Source organism: Lutjanus erythropterus, chromosome 3 (genome assembly GCF_056507025.1).
Source record: "Lutjanus erythropterus isolate fLutEry1 chromosome 3, fLutEry1.hap2, whole genome shotgun sequence".
NCBI classification, from domain to species: domain Eukaryota; kingdom Metazoa; phylum Chordata; class Actinopteri; order Lutjaniformes; family Lutjanidae; genus Lutjanus; species Lutjanus erythropterus.
Genome location: NC_139319.1, coordinates 38,522,774 through 38,542,872, shown reverse-complemented (window position 1 = coordinate 38,542,872; position 20,099 = coordinate 38,522,774). Strand labels below are relative to the sequence as shown.

At 39.4% G+C, this 20,099-nt stretch overlaps 1 protein-coding gene across 1 annotated transcript in view; it reads right to left on the bottom strand.

The window, feature by feature from the left end:
* The window catches only part of LOC146330538 (phospholipid-transporting ATPase ABCA1-like), a 44,504-nt gene extending 25,093 nt beyond the window's left edge, over nt 1-19,411 (bottom strand). The window contains exons 1-8 of the mRNA XM_084716100.1: nt 19,210-19,411; nt 14,386-14,494; nt 13,038-13,131; nt 11,692-11,833; nt 11,345-11,463; nt 5,918-6,039; nt 3,712-3,903; nt 814-903 (exon numbers count right to left, since the gene is read on the bottom strand). Of these exons, the coding sequence (XP_084572226.1) occupies nt 814-903; nt 3,712-3,903; nt 5,918-6,039; nt 11,345-11,463; nt 11,692-11,833; nt 13,038-13,131; nt 14,386-14,451 (825 nt within the window). The 5' untranslated portion in view covers nt 14,452-14,494; nt 19,210-19,411. The remainder of the gene's footprint in view (nt 1-813; nt 904-3,711; nt 3,904-5,917; nt 6,040-11,344; nt 11,464-11,691; nt 11,834-13,037; nt 13,132-14,385; nt 14,495-19,209) is intronic.
* Between the last annotated feature and the right edge of the window lie 688 nt (nt 19,412-20,099).

Genomic DNA, 20,099 nt, shown 5'->3' with positions numbered 1-20,099 from the left:
GTGCATTTTTGCACTGTTGGCTGCTGCTTCTCTCCTTTCTTACTGCATTCCACCTGCTCAGACTGGGTTACATTAGCTTTGGCCAGGCACGCGAGTGCGTGTGTGTTAGTGTGCGTGCATGTGATCCTATCCTGGGTTTGTATGCGAGTCAGTGAAGACAGTGCACCTGTTTGTTGGCTGAGTCAGGCTCTTGTGCCACCACACAACTGGAACATTTCACACAGGCTGTTTGTTCTCATTTAAGTTTCAGAAAGATCATTTTTTGCAGACCTTAAATGAGTTGCAAACAGCTGGCTGACCTTCAGGAGGACCAGTGTGTAGTTACGTAATATGCAGCAGTCTTGTTTTCAATGATGCAAACTTGCTAAAAAAAGCTTTTCCACATTTTAGTCTCTACGTGCTCTCCTTTTTCTTTTTTCTTACTGATTTGTACATCAGCTCTTTGCACCTGTGAAACCCACTTCAAGTTTTTATCAGAATGTGCTTTGACTGACTTGAAATCCATGTGCAGTTACTGTATACCTGTTACTGTAATATTGTCAATGGAATCAATGACCCCAACCTTGCACTGCTACTGCATATTACCTAAGTGTACGATAAATCAAATGCCCTCAGAGTGCTGATTCTTGGTACAAATTGATTTCATCCACAAACATTACAACTGAAGACTGAACTTTGGAAACAAATACTTCGGTCGTCCTGTTGGTATCTGTTGTAACATGTGTGGGCAGTGTGTGTGTGTGTGTGTGTGTGTGTGTGTGTGCGTGCGTGCGTGCGTGCGTGCGTGCGTGCGTGTGTGTGTGGTGTACTTACCTCCACGGCCAGTGCCCCCAGGTTCTCCAGAAGATAGTCTGTTGCAGCAGAGACTTCTTGAACGACTTTGGGGTCCGACCTCACATCCCTCTGTTAAGAGAAAAGGCATCTTAAGTATATTGCAGAGATTTTACACTGTTTTTTTGGATGTTGTGCATAATTTATCCTGGAAATTCTAGAAAAAGACTATAAAACATACAGAAAATGGTGTGCATTGGAGGAAGGAAGCCAAATTGGCTTATAAAACATTCTCCTTAAAGAGATGTAATTAAATTAAAATCTGTAGAAATGACATCTTAGACTGTGACCCTGTGCAGAGGCAGTGCTTGAGGTTAGGTTGACATGTTGATTTTGTGTATTGCCAGTTGCCCATTCACCTTTTTTGTTTACAATTATTTTGTTATCTGTATTTAAGTTACGCAACTATAATTATTATTTATTTCATTTATTTACTGCTTTATGAGTAGGAAGGGGATTGCTATGGGGATATTACTGTCTAAAAAGAAATCCATGAATCTGTTACCCTGTGTCATCACATGCACAGATTTTTGGATACAATTTTGTTTTATGAAAAAAGAAACTGTAGCAAAATACAAATGTAACTTAAACACATAAATTACTCAAATTCATGTGTTTTATGTAAACAATATATAATTTGTGACAGTTACTTGTTAGCTGATTTCTAATTATCTTATCACTGGTGTAATTTCTTATTTATTTTGTCCTATTATATTAATATTTACAATTTTCAATTTTTTTTTACTACAAGGATACAAGGTAATTTATTAATCATTTACGATAGGCTGTATAATGAGATTTCGATGTAGTTCCTGCTTGATTGATTAATTGATTGAAATTGGCTCAAGACAAAAATACATATGTAGAACAAACTAATTTATATGGAGGAGAGTTGAGGATGAATCAAGCACTTTTTCTATTTATTCACTTTGGTATTAGGTAATTCTCAAACTTCTATATCATTACAGTTTATTCTCATATGGCAAACAGCAATATAATGGACAGGAAGAGGCAGAGAAAGGTGAGAAGGGTAAAAAAGCTGTGGTAAAGGAGAGGTGGGGGAGAAAGAAGAGGAATAACATTGGGGTCAAAGGAGAGGGAAGAGGGGAGCCGAGAAAGAACAACAGGTCAGGCTTTGACCCCCTGTGTTCCTTTCAGTCAAAGGGCTGTGTGTGTGTGTGTGTGTGTGTGTGTGTGTGTGTGTGTGTGCGCGCGCGTGCATGTGAGAGAGAGAGCATATGTGTTCTCGTCTATCACACTAAGCTGTCAGCTGCTGGAACGTCTGACACTCGATAAAGCACAGGTGTTGCTGAAGACTGAACAGCCGTCTAGGAAGACAGAAAGATACTGTGGCTTTCTAGTGTGTTCACTCTCTCTCGTTCTCATTCTTCTTGTTCTCTCTTTACTTTAACGATTTCTTTCTTACACACACATACACCCACATACAGAGTAACTAATGGGAGAAAGTTGAGTTGTGCAACAGTTTCTTGACCTCACTTTTTACACAGTTTGTTACTTTTTGGAGAGGAATTTCCACTCTTGCACTTAAGTTTATCATTTAGAGTTTTGCAAAAGAGGAACACATGTTTTGGGGTGAATCAGGTCCATGGTGAGCCAGAAAATGATTTCATTCTCATATCATGATGACGAGGGAGCAGCTTTTCTAATCTCTTGAACAGTGCAGCAAATGCAGCACTGCTGACCTGATATATTTCAAAAAGAGTGAGTGTTTTTCTAAAGATACACTCTGTCTCTCTTCCTTTGTCTGTTTTTTTCCTCTCTACACCACATGCACACACACACTACAGCACGTTTGTTTCACCTCCTGCCATCCTTCACCATCGTGACTCACATTTGGGTCATGGGTTTTATGGGAAGGGGGCAGGCTGTTTGGGAAGACACAGGCGAAGGAGAGGTGACACTGGACAGACAAAGGAGGAGAGAGGATGACAGGAGGAGGGAAAGCAAGTAAAGAAAAATAGGGAAAGTGCAACGTTTCAGAGTAAGCGGAAAAGACGAGGGACACAGGGATTAACTTTGAATACTGAGGTCAGGCTTTGATTGGTAATTTCAGGCCAGACCTATACAAACAGTGACTCCTCCTGTCACATAACATTAGTGTCACAGTCAATGGCTCCCAGTTAGCAGTGACTGTAAAATGACCTCAAAAGGCAATTACTCCGAAGTGCAACCGCAACCATTCGCCATGTAGATGTGTGTTTGCATTTTTTCTTGTATATCTGTGTGTGTGTGTGTGTGTGTGTGTGTGTGTGTGTGTGTGTGTGTGTGTGTGTGTGTGTGTGTGTGTGCACTTGTTCGTGATGTCCCAGCTCATCCTCTGTAAACAATCGAGTTGTTAATGGAAAACAGTGTTGAAGCGAATAAATAGCAATAACTTGCTTGTAAAACAGAGAGACATTCTGCTGTTCCCAAACAATTTATGACTCCTAGCTGACTGAAGTATATTGCATTTTTTTGGGAATATCTATGTTAATAAAACATAAGATTGCTTATGTTGGGGGACATCCAACTATGTGGCAGTTAAGTAACATAGGTCAGTGTTGATACAATGTACTTTCCATTTAAAATGGGAAGGGAGTGTCTTCCTGGTCCAGTGGACAAAATACCATGTCCTTGTGAAATGTCGACACAACTGTGCAATAGAATGGGGACAAACTGACTGACAAGCTAAAAGCCTGACAGGCTACTTAAGTTACTTTTAAGTTGGTGAGCAAAATGTTATTATAAACAGATGTATGGCCTGAACCTTTGAAAATAAGATACCAGTTGTTAAAAATATTTTTTGATTGCAGTGTTAAAATTAAAATCCATTTTAAAACAACAACTAGTTGATGTGTTTGACTCAGTGGATAAACTCACCCGAATTGGTTTGAGGAAGTCCAAGTTGGACAGGAAGTGAGTTTGCGCCTTGTTTAGCCAATCACTGGAGGACTTGCAGATGATTTCTTGAGTCAGACGGGACACGTTTTGGTCAGCAATGTGAACGAACTCCTCCAGGGGAGTGGTGTTACAGAGGTCTCTGAGGTGGAAGCCAAAGCCTTTAGTCAGCACCTGGGCAGAGAACAAAAAGAGCACAGAAGTTCAGAAAAAGTCCAGAAAACATCACGTGGTACACTGTGCTACAAGGGGACAGAGGAGGAGGAAAGCAAAATGTCTGATTTAGTTTGGTGTTAATGTAACAACACAGATCTCCTTCAGATTAGATTCATTATATGCCTTTAGTTTAAATACATAGTCTAAAATAAGTGTTTCACAACCATACAACCACTAACAGGAGAGCAGAGTGTCCTGCCAATACCCTTCCAAAAAATTCTTATTCACCTTGCCTTCATAAGTAATTCTGCATTAAAATGTGGTGAGTAACACTGTTTCATCACTGAGCCCCCTTGGTGGCTATTCTTGACTCTTAAAAGATCACTGTGTATCAGTCGAAAACATTCCTGACCTGACCATGAGAACAAAACAATCCTGCTCACAGAAAGACATCGCTGAGCAACCGTGAAGGGAAGAAATGTTATGAATGTCAATGCTGGGGCTCGCCAAGGACATCTCCAGCAAAGCTATTTGACAAGAGATGCAATCCAATTTCAACTCTTACTACTAGAGACTCATCTGATTATTGAAAAAAGCAAGCTTTTCTCCTCTCATTTTTCAAAAAGTGTTAACCACATTAATTGGAAGAGGACGCACAGCTGCGCCTGTGCAGGCAGAATAACAGAATGTCCTTTTCTCTGGACAGAGGCTCTGTCTTCTCTGAAAGAGTCAAGATGTTCATGTATGAGTGTGTATGCTTCTGTGCATGTTTGTGAGTGAGAGAGCGCGACAGAGAGCGAGAGGAGAGCACACTGACTTATCATCTAAACGTCCTTGACCAGTCTGTGTTGTGCCACCATGTCTATCAGACTACAAACCGTAAACACACACGCACGCACACGCGCGCACACGCGCACGCACACACACACACACACACACACACACACACACACACACACACACACACACACACACACACACACACACACACAGAGTCACAACTGGTAATCTTTTCATTGGAAAAACATCAGGGGCTTATAGCAGTGAGTTTGAAGGATTGAGAATCAGACTAATCGTACCATAGAGAACTCAAAACATATTTTTCTCTTAAGAGATTTTTATGCTCATCTCATGTTTGCTCTCATACACCTCATTGGTGCATTATAATTATAAAAAATGTTAAAATGACTGTTACTCTGTATGACAAGGGGCAAGGCAATAATAAGCTTCCCTTCTTTCTAACAATGTTCATGACGACCTTCCTGGACTACTGAATTGTCGTCCTCTCTGATCAATAGATGTCTGGGAGAGAGGGATGGGAAGAGCAGAATTAGATGGTGTAACGTGAATTTGTCTTTGAGCCTATGTCTCTGCACGTGAGGAGACATGAGGGGGGAAGGGGAGAGGAGCAGTCACGTGACAGAAGCCCTCCAATTGCAAAGCGGGGATGATGTGGTGGGCTGCTTTGGGAGCTGTTGTTGAGGTGGGCCTGGGTAGCTGAATCAGTCAACATATGTGTGTGATATTGGGTGGTACAAATAAAACTCCATCTGAATGGGAGAGGAGGAGGTGTGTGTTAATGTGAAATAGATCATCATGTCAGCTAAACAAAGAAGCACACCAAGAGAGGAATTAAATTAGGGGCAAAGGGGATTGCAATAATAAGAATTTACTTTTGAGGGGGAAAATATAAGGAAGAAGCAGACAGAAGGGGGGCTTTTGGTGCCCAGCAGACGTGGTACCCACCTACCCCCCCCACCCACTGTGATTTTTCTGCCGGGTATTAAGAGCTTAGCTGTGCCACAGCAGAGTCCTGTGGCAGATACTGTCAAGCCAAGGTCATTGGATTTATGTACAAGCACCGTGGCCAGGGGAGTGTGATTATCTCATATGTGAAAAGGACTTAACAAAAAGACCATACACATACAATACTGCACTGTTTCTGCTCTGGTGCCGGAGCAATATGAGCAGCAGCAATACCATACAGATGGGGGCCGATGGAGGCATGCGACAAGAAATAATGATATTCTACCTTTTCCAGATTGACGTCAGCTTCCACTATCTGCTTCAGCGCGTGATGAGGAAGTGAGGCGTTGTGGTGCAGGAAATGGGAAAGGGTCTCATTGTCTCGCAAGAAGTCCTTCAGCTTGAAACCTTTAAAAAAAAACACACACAGAAGCAGTCAGTCAACTATGAGACACAAAACCCACTTTGAGAAAATGGTTTCATATCTTTTCCACTATCAGGTTGGGCTGCAAACCACTTTCTCAGGCAATGACCCTGTGAAATGAGTCATAAACCACATCCTTGTGAAGTTACTGTGTTTAAAATTTCCTCAATACATCTATCATCTTCCCAGACTTTCCTTGTCCAGAGCATAAAGCTTAAAATCGCCCAATAATTCAGAAATTACATAACCAGTGAAAACCCCAGTGATTTAATGTTCAGTAAACAAAAACATGATGAAGTACATTAGTAATTCAACTCAAATTGAGATGATAAAAACGATAAATTGTCAAATTGTGACATCCCTAGAGTCAAATAATTCATTCTAAATCATATGATGGATCTGGATATTGCCAACTTGACAAACACAGACGTACACTGTCCTCTCTGCACTCTGAGAGCTTTTTGTACTTTTGTTGCATTCCAAAGAAGTCAAACCGTTTCTGAATCTGGCCTGAGTCAGCTGTGGTTTCACACACACTCATTCGCATGCATACACACACACACACACACACACACACACACTGCTCTTTCTCCTCAGCTATGAATTTTTGTTCTTAGCCAGGGTTACTACAGGGCGTTCCACTTTGGTCCAGTTACTGCCTCCTGTGTCTCTCTTGAACTCTCTTCCTTCCTAAATTTCTCTGGCTCAGCCTTTCACCTAATTTTCTGTACCCTGAGATACTTTGTGCCCATGTTGCCCACTAGTTGTTTTGGAACTTGTCCGGGACTTTGGGTGAAACTAGTTAAGAGGAATCATGCACAGAGAACAGGAATAGCTCCTGCAGCCCACAGGCTGTCGGTGCACCACAGACTGTTATTTTAGTTTTTTACAGCACTGTATTTATCTGCAATGTAACTGTGTACTTTTAAATTAAATCAAACGTCACTGATTATTTCTTCTACTGTCCTGGATTATTTAGATGAATATATTTTACAGAGATTGGGTGGTTACTGCTCTGGTCTCCTCTAGTCTGTTCAAAGTTCAATAATGCCATGTTGAATTTTGATTGGTTATCACTTATTTTAAAATAGCTTCTCACAACCCCTTCATCTCAATTTCCTTTCCCTTCATCACCAGTAAATCTTTTTCTACTTGCTGTCATATCAGATGACACACACACACACACACACACACACACATACACGCAAACAGGAAACACTTTGCTTCAACAGAACTGAACACCCCATGGGAGGAAGTGAAAGAGAACAGTGTGTTTCTGTGTGTTAAGGGGACACATGCACTGCATCGCTCTCCACTACTGCACAGAGGTGTGTGTGCCATTTGAGTTTGAGGTGTGAGTGTGTGTTACATACATCCTTACCATTCCTGGTCTCCAAGGGCCTTGTGTGTGTATGTGTGTGTGTGTGTGTGTGATCGTGCACCTGTGCCTGCGTATGCATGTCTGTGCCCTCAACTCTCAGGAGTGAACAACCAGGGAGTGCTAATAAGGTCTAATCAGTGTCCCAGTAGGAAGTCACAGCTCCCACGGTGCATTGCAGCCAAAGGCCCTTGAGGACAGACCAGACCGCCTGGTGCAGCCTTGTTAAAATGGAAAGTCTAGCAGTTTTATGGAGTCAGGAAAGGTGCTTGAGTGTTTGTATGTGTATTTTATTTCCTTGTTTTATCTTATCTGAGTGTGTTTGTTTTTATTTGCACTGCTTAAGTGCTCTAAATCCTCTGAGATATCAGGAACAGAGAGTAAGACAACGTCAGAAGTAACAAACCTTGTTTGTGTTTGTTTGAGTGTGATTTTCCTATGTTGGAGCCAGCTGGATACAAGGGTGAGCCCTGCATTAACACTTACTAGTCTGTACATGTTTCTGGTGGTGCTTATCCTGTTTTAAATTAGACAATACTAACACCACAGGCTTAACAACCAGTGTCATCAGTTGTCAAACTAGTCTATGAACAGGCTGTGACTGCTCTTAAACCACATATTCCCACATCTAACTGCAGGACCTGGTTTTACCACTCAGGATATTAGATTATGGTTTAAGTAAAGGCTGGGGTAGATAAGTGAGGCTGTGTTTACGGTTAAGGTGATAGGGAAGGAATGCCCGTAGTCCTTGAGGTTACTTATAAAGACAAAGGTAGAAGGATCCATGTGTGTATGTGTATGCAAAATTGAATAACACCTACATTCAAGGCTGCAAGGTTACATTCAGACGTCTGAATTTTCAAAGACAAATCAATCCTTTCAGTTAGATTAAATCTTTTGAAGCAGCCAGCCAGACAAAGTATGAAGGTGGTGAAAGGCTAAAAATGTAATATGTTCTCCTCTATTATGCAAAATCACTTTCAGCTTCACTTTTATGAAGACAGGTGGAAAGATAAGGCAAAAAAAAAAACCTGCGGTGTATGAAAAGCTCAACACTGATGATCAGACCGAATTTATCCATTTATCTATTTGGAATTAAGAAAACCTCTATCATCTGTAAAATGCTGCATGACTCAGCTCTTTAAATGTTCGAATATCTGTATATCTTTACTCCCTTTAATCTATCTGCCATGTCTTTCTGCATGTACCATCTCAAATGAAACGCTTTAGACCTGATTAAATAAATGTTCATCCTGTGCCATTTATGTAATTTATCCTATGGGGGAAAAAGCTCATCCCTGTCCCTGGACCCTCACAGTTGCCCCTTCCCTGTCGTAGTGTAAATCTCATTCGCTGACCCAGCCAGTTGTTGAATTATTAACCGACACGTGAGGGGCTCCACTCTCAGCTCTTTGATCCATGCCGTTATTCCTATAGCATCACTCTGCATCAGCACTACTCTCTTTGCCATCTCCTGCATCATGACTGCGCCCGAGCTATATCGGTGTATACTCTCACGTGGATTAAAGACAAATGCAGAGTAGGATATGGGATTGAGCTCTATGCATTTAGAAATCAATTGTGATGAAGTGTACAGATGTGCCCCTGACTGTGTTCATTACAGTTTAACTGTAATGACTCATAGATAGTAGGTAAAGTGGAGATCTATTAATGGGCTCTATTGTACGCCGCTGCCAAGATGGAGGAAAGATGAAAAAAGTAGACAAGGACATCCAATACCACACAAACAAGCTAAGAGACGTGTAAATTTACTTACAATTAAAAATGAATAGAACATATTTTCTTTTCATTTTCTCTGACGTGTAATCTCTCTCCTTTTCACAGGCCATGTTATGCTTTGTAGGGCCATTGCATAACACATTGTACCTCTGGGCTAACAGAGCAGACGGTAGCCAAAACAACAAGAAGCTTGATTGTTCTGCTTTGTTGCATAATTTCTGATGGTACACTCTGCTCAATCTACCCTTACATTAGGGCCTCATGTGAAAAGGAGCTAATACCGCTTTATTTATAGATGCTAAATATCAGAGAAAAGCTGCAGCAAGGAAACACTGATAGGCCAAACAAAAAGACACCCATAATTAGACTTCCTCCTTTAACTATAGCAATTAACTGACATCACTAGTTACATCACTGCTGTTAACTGTTCCTGCACTCTGTCCTGTGGTGCCCTTCATTGTGTTATTATCCATCATTTTATACAATATTTAAGTTTTTTATTTTTTATTTCTTTTATTTAAGTGTTTATACACATGATTGGATGGAAGACAGAGATTGCTCCCAGCATTTCCCCCATGTCAGAGAAACAGGTACTGAATTGAAAGGAAAAAAAATTTTTTTTTTCCAAAGTTAATGTGTTTGTGTGACTTCTATTCAAGTGAAGTACAGCAAGTGCAGAGTTCAACACAGCCCTCTCTCCTATTTTCAGGTTGCTTTGACCGAGTCAGCGCAGCGTTGAGTCATCAACAAGATGCTATTTTAGAAAGACGACCTTTCTCTGCTCCACAACAGCCAGGGTCATGATGATGAATGTCTCCCTCTAGCACCAAAATTTAAGATCCTGATTAAAAGCGTTTGTAAAACTGACAGCAAAACAGCTTGACTTTCTCACGTCTGTGACTTGGTCATCACAGACAGGAGGCATTTCTGTCTGAACAACTTGGCATTTCCTATTGGATTTACCCGGTGATTGTACGATGATTGCTAGGGTGGTGCGCAATTTTATGTCTTTCCTGAGTAGCGAAACACCCTCTGGCCTCTGGGAGCTGGGCCCATCACACCTGGCACACAGTGATAAGGAAGGGGCACGTTACACTCTCAACACTGCTCTGAAAAATTAGAGCTGATATCAGCTGCGATGCTGCAAAACTGACCTTTACAAGTCACTTTATCTAGTTTAAACATGTCGCTTATCCGTTTTTGATTAAATCTATTGATCTCCAATGAGTCAGGCTTCATTCACTTTGTACTAGGGCTGCAACTAACAATTATTTTCATTGTCAATTAATCTGTCAAATATTTTCTCAATTAATTAGTTTTTTATCTATAAAATGTCAGAAAATTCTGAAACGTGTCGATCGGTGTTTCCCAAAGCCCAAGATGATGTCCTTGAATGCCTTGTGGTGGCCACAATCCCAAAACATATTCAATTTACAGAAAATATTCACATTTAACGAGCTGGAAACTGAGAACTTTTACTTCTTTCTTTTTTTTTTTTTTAAATAAGAAAATACTAAAATCATTGAACCAATTATCAAAACAGTTGAATGCACTTGGTTGAAATTAACAGTGATTAATTTAATAGCTTACAACTAATTTATCAATTGTTGTGGCTCTATGTTGTACTAATTGAGTAACATGCCTCCGTGTTTCTTTTTAATCTAAATCCAATGAGGTTGCAACTACAGTTTTAACCTCTCTTGCAAGAGCTGGAGCTATTGGAGGAGACTGATTAAAAATGATTTCTATTTTAACATGTGACAGATGTGTAGAAAGAAGTGAGAACCTTTATTTTATCTGAACAATCTACTTTGTTTCAGTAAAGGATTGAAAGATACTTGCCAAGATTACACATGTTGTATCTATTTCTTGCTTCCCCGGGAAACAACATGTTTTTATATATTTTTTTAAAATAACTCCCAAGCTGAAGCCTAGAAACATTAACAGCTATGTATGAATAAACTGTAGGTGTGAGTCACTGACACAGTTATCATATCTGCAGAAACAGTTGTGTAGGAGTGTTCTTTTCTCTTTAAATTAGCATATTGCAAGAAAAATTCATTGGACTGGATGATTGCTGTGAATGGGTGGGTGAGTTAATTGATCAATCAGTTGGTCATTCAAGAACTTAATATGACAAAGTAAACAAAACACCAATGGTTTGTCCTTACGAGCAGTGTTCTTCTGCAGCTTCCTGAGGGCCCTCAACAGACCCTTGTAGCCCTCGTAGCTTTTATCATTCTGGGTATACAGCAGGATCTTCTTGGCATCAATGAACAGACGGGAGATTCTGGTGATATGTGCAGAGGATGAGAAGGAGACAAAATTAGTCTGTTTTACGTCCGTTGAAAATTCAAGGCCTGAAATGACCTCTCCTCAATTTTTTTCAGTTATGTTGACAAAAAGATTAGATAACAGTAGCACAAAATTACATAGAACCTTGGCTGTGACTGCTTTGAAACAGTCAAAGCAGTGCATTGATTAAACTATGAACCAGCAAGAGGGCCATGTTACTCACATAGAATCATTGAAGTTTCCCACCACCCCAGGACTCTCGCCGGGAGTAGGATTACGGAAGCAGGGGTTGTTGGCGTTACAGATGATGCCTTGTACCCAGGGCAGGGTCCCTGCTGAGGGCATGGCCTTGTTAGGGAAATGGCCTGGAAAGAAAAGGGACAGCACATAATATTTATGATCAGTGTTAAATTTAGACTCAATAAAGCAGAAAATCATTTGTGATGAGTTTTTCCATGTTGTGCTGTCTATTCCATTTTTAACATCGGCAAACAACTAAAAAGTTTTACACTATGTATGACTATGTGTAAAAAACATTTAAGAGGCCTTTTGGCTAAACTACAACCCAAACTATAGCATACAGACCATCACTACTGGCTTTGAAATCAGATTTTAAAAGCTCTGACATTATCTTTACAATTGTTTGTATTCTTATCAGCTAACTTTACTGCTACTGCTGTAATTTACTGAGCTTAATGAGCTATTACACTGAAAAGATAAGTATAGAGGGCGAGAGGGAGGTCAGGAGGTTGACCCACTTCTTTGGAGTTTACTGGGTTAACAAGGTTTGAACTGACTTTGTGATAAACTGTTATTTGGTATTATTGCTTTTGGGAAAGGGAAGATGGTTTGGTGGACAACAACAAAATCACACGCAAGCTCATAATGATTACACTCGACAAAAGCAGGAGCATATAGGTAACACCGCCTTTTAGAAAATTTGGTGTCAAATCCCTCTGAATTAAATCTACTACACTCACGATACCTGTAGGATTTCAATAAATATCTCTTCGGAAGATCTGTTCCAGGTAACTGTACTCCCTCCTAAAAGTGCTTTCGTCCAGCTATAATTTTATTGAGTTGAAATGTGGTCAAAGTTGTGAAACCAGTTCTGTTGACGAATTATACTGCAATTCCCTTTTCCAGGAGGTAAAGGTCCTATCACATGTCCACGAAGTGCAAGCAAATATTGACAAATCCAACTGATCCTTATGGGACAACAGCATGGAAACCTTGGATGAGTAATATGTTGCTCTTTACAAGAACCAAGAAGCAAACAACTTAAAAAAATCAGACTAACTAAACTAAACTAAACTAAACTAAACTAAACTAAAAGACCACTGTGTTTGAGGTGAATATAAAATGCCATTAAATTAACACTTCTTAAGTAAATCATACATAACTCCTCTTTTGTTGTGTATAATTCCATTATGTTGAGGAATTGCACTCTCAATTCCACTCGCAACATCTACAAAAGCAATTTATTTAACACTTCTGATGGTTTGAAATCTGGAAATCTCAAAAAAGCTTAGGTCAAGTGCCACCCTCCCTCCCACTCTGTCTGCTTACATTCATGTTGCTCATAGGGTGGATAATGTATTCGGACTGAGATCAGGATGAAGAAGATGAAAAGGGGCCAGATGATCTCAATCAGCAGCTGGATCTAAGAAAGGAAGACAAAAACAGATGGTGACAGGCATTAATCAGACAAAGAAAAGGGGACTTTACACTCTTGGGGAATAAAAACTCCAAATGATGATTAAAAAAACGAGTCAGTCATTACAAAAAGGTGTCAAGCTTTCATTTGTGCTTTGCAGATTTTTGTGTATTTTCAGTTCAGCTACGGTAATGTTTACTGCTTTAGAAGAGTTATGTGTGTATGTGTGTGTGTGTATGGAGGAGGCCGTCAGCTGATGTCCTCTGTAAATAGTAATCCCACCATGAGTCTGGGCAAAGTATATGGGTTAATAAGGGGAGACAGAGCGAGAGGTCTGCAGGGTTTAGAGGACTATGAGTTTGTCCATCTGTTCCATATGGCCCCCTCTACTTCAGCTGCCCGTCTCAGCTTTAACCAGCATGGCAGACATGCAGCGTGGGGATAAAGAATAAAGACACTGTCTTAGAACACACTCTGTATCTCTTTGTTGGAAATAATTGGGCTGATTGTTCAGCAGCACTAGCTGTCACTCTGAGGTTTCTGCATGATGATCAAATGGTTTAATTGTGTGCAGATGAGCCTCCTCACATATAGAGAGGCACTATGCTTCAGCTCAGAACTGAATTTGATTTACATAACTTTGAGTGTGTGGGCATCAACAGGCACAAGATGGTAACTGGACAGTGGACCTTACATGTAAATGTGTCATCATCACATCTTTCACTGACTCACTGTAAACTGTAATGCTTTTCAGTCCAAATAGCTTGGAGGAGAATTACATCATTTCCAATGTTGTGGGCTGCAAACGCATTGGAACCATAAACATAAACTTCAAGAAAGCCTTTGTAATGCCCTTATGACTGGTCATGTGCTACTGGAAAAATCATCTCTGAATCGAAGTACATCCACTAAAAATTTCACTGAGACAAACGCAAATTACATAAATGAACAGATTCCCCTCCATTTTGCTTTTCAGGCTTTTGTAGACTGACCTAAAAATTTGCTTGATTGCATTATTATTAGCACAGCTTACATCAAACAAGAGGACAATGCAACATGAACTACTAAACTAAACTAAAACTGAATACTGTACGTGATACTGAGACTTGCAAATGGAATATTTTAATTCTAAGGTCTAAGGAACAATTAAAAACAATGGAAAAAAATATTTACATGTATATCTATATTTATATACTGTGTATTGTACGGTGTACTCATCTAGCCCTTTGTTCTAATGAGTCAGTCACTTGAAGTACTTACAGTCTGTCTCCTTCGGTAGGTGAAGTTCTTCCAAAGCAGCAAGCCCAGTTGAGTGGAGACTGCCATGTTGACGTCTTCCCAACCTCACGGAGCACGCTCCAGCTCCTCACTGTGAACCCAAAAAAGACAAGCGACAGGGTCACCAACTGTAAAACTTGTACAAGTACAACAGACAAAATTAGCGCTAACTGTCCCCAAATAACACCTTCCTTAATGTGAAAATGCCAGAGATTAAACACAGCCGGCTAACAAACCATCAACAGCTCAGCTTTGTACCTGTGAAACATGGTTTACCAAAAATAAATGTAAATCCTGCACACAATGACGCACAAAACCGGTGTGAAAACAGAACAGAAAATCGTCACATCAGGAAACCACAACCAAGTGCATGCCAAAAAGCTGTAATGTCCAGATGATTTTACCACATCGGGGCATGAAAAGCAATGGAGAGTCAGACAGAAAACGAAATTACAGCAAATTGGCATAAGAAAACAAAGAATCATTACTGACAGAAAACAATCATGTCAAAAGATTCACCTATCAAACAAAACTGTTTCACTCTGAAACACAGAGCAGCCAAAAGTACAGCAACACTCGGCAAATGAAGTCCACTGATGATTGAGGAGGGCTGCTAACCACTGCAGCTTCAAGTCCACTAGATGTAGACACATCTGTCCAAAGGTCAAGCTACAGTCATACTGGGACACGAGTGGGTGGTGGGTAGTTTTTTTTTTTTTTCATGTAGTGAAAGCTGTTGCTAATCCTCAATTTTCACCCATTTAACACCTACTACATATAATAGCACATTTGATTTTAAATGTTCAAGGGAAACATCTATTTAGCCTCACAATATCCCCATTGTTCAATCTAAATCAAACAACCCACTGATTAAACAGTATTAGTCCGCTTACTCGTAGTAATAGGTAGTAAATAAATAAACAGATACACTTTTACACTTACTTTATTCCAGACACTAGTCTTTATCAGATTTACTAAATGGCATGTGATTGATTGATTTCCTGTACGGAAACCTGTGTGGGGCAGCTGGGGTACACACTTTTTCATGCCTATTTGTTTGTTCTACAATATTTTCCTGAATCTGAAGTCCTTAGACATGTTTTATGCAACTTATTTGGATCAGACTACCAAGTTCATCATTTAGATGAAAAACACCGGGAAGGAAACTACGTAACATGATATAACATGGAGTCATCAGGAATTATTCAGCTACATTTGAAAACAGACACCTAGCCATCAAGGGTTAAGAGCAGGTTCCCTCCAGCAAGTCACACAGATTCAACCAGTCCCTGTGAATTCTGTGCGACCTTGCAATTTTTTTCCACTCATTGCAATTTTTCAACAGAACAAAAATGTCATAGATGTATACCTCAATGAACCAACTCAGTTATTATTCATTCATTTTTTTATTTTTATTTTGTCACAGGTACTGAAAGAATATACAGCTTGTCATTGTTATTGATATTTATCAATGCTCTGTGCACTTTTACATTTTAGTTTTGTGCTTACTGTTTTGACTTGAGTTTGAGCTACTTCTTTGTGTAAAACCCGCCAGGTACAATTCTTCCCACAGTTTAATTGCGAGAACTTCTAAAAACATCGCAACAGCAATATTTTTAAGACAAGCAGCCCATGAAATAAGGAATTTTAGGTTGCAACAATCCCCAAAAAGCCTGTAAAATCCTGGGGAACTGCTTTACTGTGGTCATCATAGTACATAAGGAAAATACAGCCAGGTCTTAATTGTATAGCATGTAATCTAAAGAAGACATGTTTTATAATGATGAATATTTATCCATTTTCATATGCACGAGGATCGAATTAAGAAAGATTCTCCACAGACACAACAAGTACATCTCTCTCCTAAGTCTGTACAATATTTTACAACAGGTTTTACTGATATTAATGCTGTTGCTTTGTTATTGCAGCAGTAACTGCAAGTGTGATGATCTATTTAGAAACAGACAAAGGTTACAGACTGTCCTTTTTACAGAATAAAATCCATAGGATGTCACAGCACGACAATGACAAGGACACACAGGGATGATCAGAAATTATAGTTTTCACTGATCATTAGCTTATGGGCTGAAAACGTCTTACCCTAATCAAATCATTAATTCAGAGAAAATGTGGTGTATGATTTGATTAGTGTGGGCCTTTTTTTAGCCAATGATCACAATGACACTTTAATCAAATCTAACCACTTACTCAGCAGTCTTAACTTACTTATAGAGCAAAACTAATTTACAACAACACAACAAGAATATATGTCTTCTAGCATTCAACAATTGCCAGTGAGGATGGCCAAAAAGATGACACTGTTAATATCAAACCAAAACAATACAGATGTGAGCAGCATTTTGGTTTATACCAGTAACCCAGCAGCATTGCACAAATTTTCCACAGTTACATGCAAGTGGCTGTATTAAATAAATCCACTGGAATGCATGAAATGTCGTAATAAAAACCAACAGAACTTTGGGATTGACAAACATCACAGTGAGTGACCCACGTATCTGCCGGACTGGTACATCTGTTTTCTTTCCATGAGTCACTTGATTTGATGGCAGCACTCCCAGCACTTATTTAACTGTTTCATTGACAAACAATGAAAAATACCTGCTGAGGACTTACTGGATGGCACACAATTAAAACAAATATATTACACAACACACCATTTGATTGACCAAATAATTACAAAAGCAGATCAGGTGATTTACAAGGACACTATATGAAAACTCTTAAACAATCCTATAAAACAACATTAATGCCTATGTTGCTGTGAATCATCAGCACTGGCTTGTCCTGAGTCTCAAATACATCACAACATTTTCTTCTCTAATCTTTCCTTTTCTTTCTTTCCATTGACTGTGTTATTACGTCTTCAAAGGGAAATGGTGGTTTTGCATTTTTACATTTGTAATTCTTCAAGTAATTCTTATATTTGTCTATCTATTCATAACCAAGACTTCTCTCTCAATAAAATATTTGAAACGTTTTCTGTGCCTATACAGTAGAGTATTTTTTTCCTCTTAATGTATCTCACTACACTACTGCATACATCCTATGTAGAAAAAAACACCACCTACATTCCCATATTGTGGGCTGCAATGTTGATATATGCGTGGGTGGGCAACAATGTATACAGTTTACACCTTCATCAGATTTGGCACCCATTGAATGGATTTTTTCAGTTTATTATATACAAATTTTGGATAATAATTTTAGATCACTGAAAGAAATGTTGTCTCTTTAAACCTCCTACCTTCATTTGAGGACTGATGTTTTAATAAAACAACGCATTTACGGTTTTTTCTTACCTATTAAAAGACCTGATTTTCATCTAACTTGCATTAACTTGATTCGTCATGTGTCTTCTGTAATCACACAATCTGAAAAGCTTGAGTCGTTATTGTCGAGTTTGGCCTGGATTAATTGTCTGATTTTGGTAAACACGGTGGTGAAAACACATCGTATACAGAGATAACAGCGGTCCACTGCTGAGTGTTGAGCAGCCCAAATGGTGCAGAGCCAGGGCGCCTCTAGTGGTTCATAAAAATCTTCATTTTTATACTTGTTTACCATCAATCCTCGCTCACGTGTTACATCGCACTCATACAGTATTTTTTTTTTCTCAACTCCATTGTCTTCACTGTTTTCCAAACACAGCTGACGGATCATTCAAACTAATCAAAGGAACAACAGTTCATTTTTGCTTTGACGAGGAAGATGATTTAAGAGCGTCGACGCTCTTTGGAAGACGTTTTTTCTTCTTCAAACCGTGAATGAAAACAGAAAGCAAATGTATGTCGTCGACGCTGCACCATCTCTGCAGACATGCACATGCATAAAAATGCTAAAAACAACACATTACTGCGCTCATCCCACACACACTGTGAAGAAAAACGTTAAATGAAATGAATTAAAAACAAACAACTGTTAACTGTCATAAAGGGGCATCTTTTTCACTGGGACTCAATGTCAACATTATGACAGCATGTTAAAATGAATCGTCTGTCTGACTGATAAGTGTACTTGTTTTTCATTGTTCTCGTGAAACCAGGTTACTATCGGTCATTCGGTTTCGCGATGCTGACCCACAGCAGCAGCAAGGCAGCCGAAATGAAACTACAAGTCAGATAAACGTGCTTTCAGCATAAAGCCCCATCAAATGGGACTTGAAAATACTTGTCAGTAGGTACATTAGACATGCCTCTTTGTAACCATAAAAATAATTAATCATATTTAGAATTTAAAAATATAAATCCAGAAAGCAGAGAGTTGTTTTCAATTTCTTAAACTCTCATTTAAGGTTTATAATCGACATCATATAAAGACGATGTCACGGACAGGCTTTTATTTTGTAATACCTAACCGGAAGCTCTGTGTTTGCTAGTGCTAACTCGACACTGGTCCTCCTCGCAGACGGTCGGAGAGGATAATAATGTTACATGATAAAACAATATAAACCATCAAGAACAGTTCTTGTCATTTCACCAAAACAACGTCATTGCCTTTAACATATGACGCCCATTCAGCACATTGCAATTCTTGTTTAACTTTGCGACGATAAAATGAAAAAAAAAAACCTTGGGCAGCAATTAGTATTCAATAACAAAATTGTTTTAGTTTTTGACGTTCAAAGCAAAAAAGAGAACATTAAGTCGACAATATGTGGAGTATTATTTATATGAAAATATGTTTTAACTGTAACACTGTGCCATACATTTCTTTGTTGCTGCAACAAAGAAACTCACAAATCCACTCAAACTAACCCACAACCAAAAAAAAAATGTCCAAACTCACCGACCTTGATCCTGAATGGTGTGAATATCCACTCTTTCTTTTTTCATACAGTGAATATCCTCTTTCAGAGCAAATAATAAATGGTAAATAAAAGTGTACTCCTGTATTGTTACGCTCCTCCGTTTCTCTGAGTCTCAGTGTCTGAAGAGTTTTTTTTCTCTCCAGCTGGGTTTTATAGCGCTGCTCGATGCGGAGCGGAGCAGCAGCAGAGGTAACTAACGGTCACAGTCTGATGCTGCTCCCATATAAGGAAAGCACGTGCGGAGTCAAAACATGTCTTAAAGGGCCAGCGACACCTCAACGTCTCATCAATGCGCCGTGATGCTTCTCACTGTACTGCCAAGCTCAAAAGGCCGTAGGAAAACATCTATCCACCACTAATGCTAGTTCTAGGCCAGGACTACTTATACTATTAATACAACAGTATTCATCATTAGTTTCAAAACACCATAATGACTTTAAGGACCAGTCGAGCTGTAAACTTGCTTGTTTGTTGTGTCCATTCTGGTTTGCTGTACAAACATGTTGGTACAACATGACAGCCTCCATATAAGAGGACCTGTGCCACGAATGTCTTATGAACTAGACAACGGACTCAAAGATGGTGCTCATTCAGTCCAGTGAGAACTGCTCACCACAAAAAAGTTTTCTAGTTTCTGGGTTTTCCGTATAGGCTTATTATAGAGCTAGACAGGGTGGTATTCCAGCACAAAATCCCCCCCTGCCCCGAAAAACATTTTTACCCTTATAGGCCATCATTGTAAAAGAGACGTCTATAAAACCCATTGACAAGACACCTTGAACTGCAAACAATGCCAGTTGACTCTTTCTATTATGAATTTTTGATCCATGGACTTTTTCTATTTGTAAAACTTTCTGTGAGCAGAAAA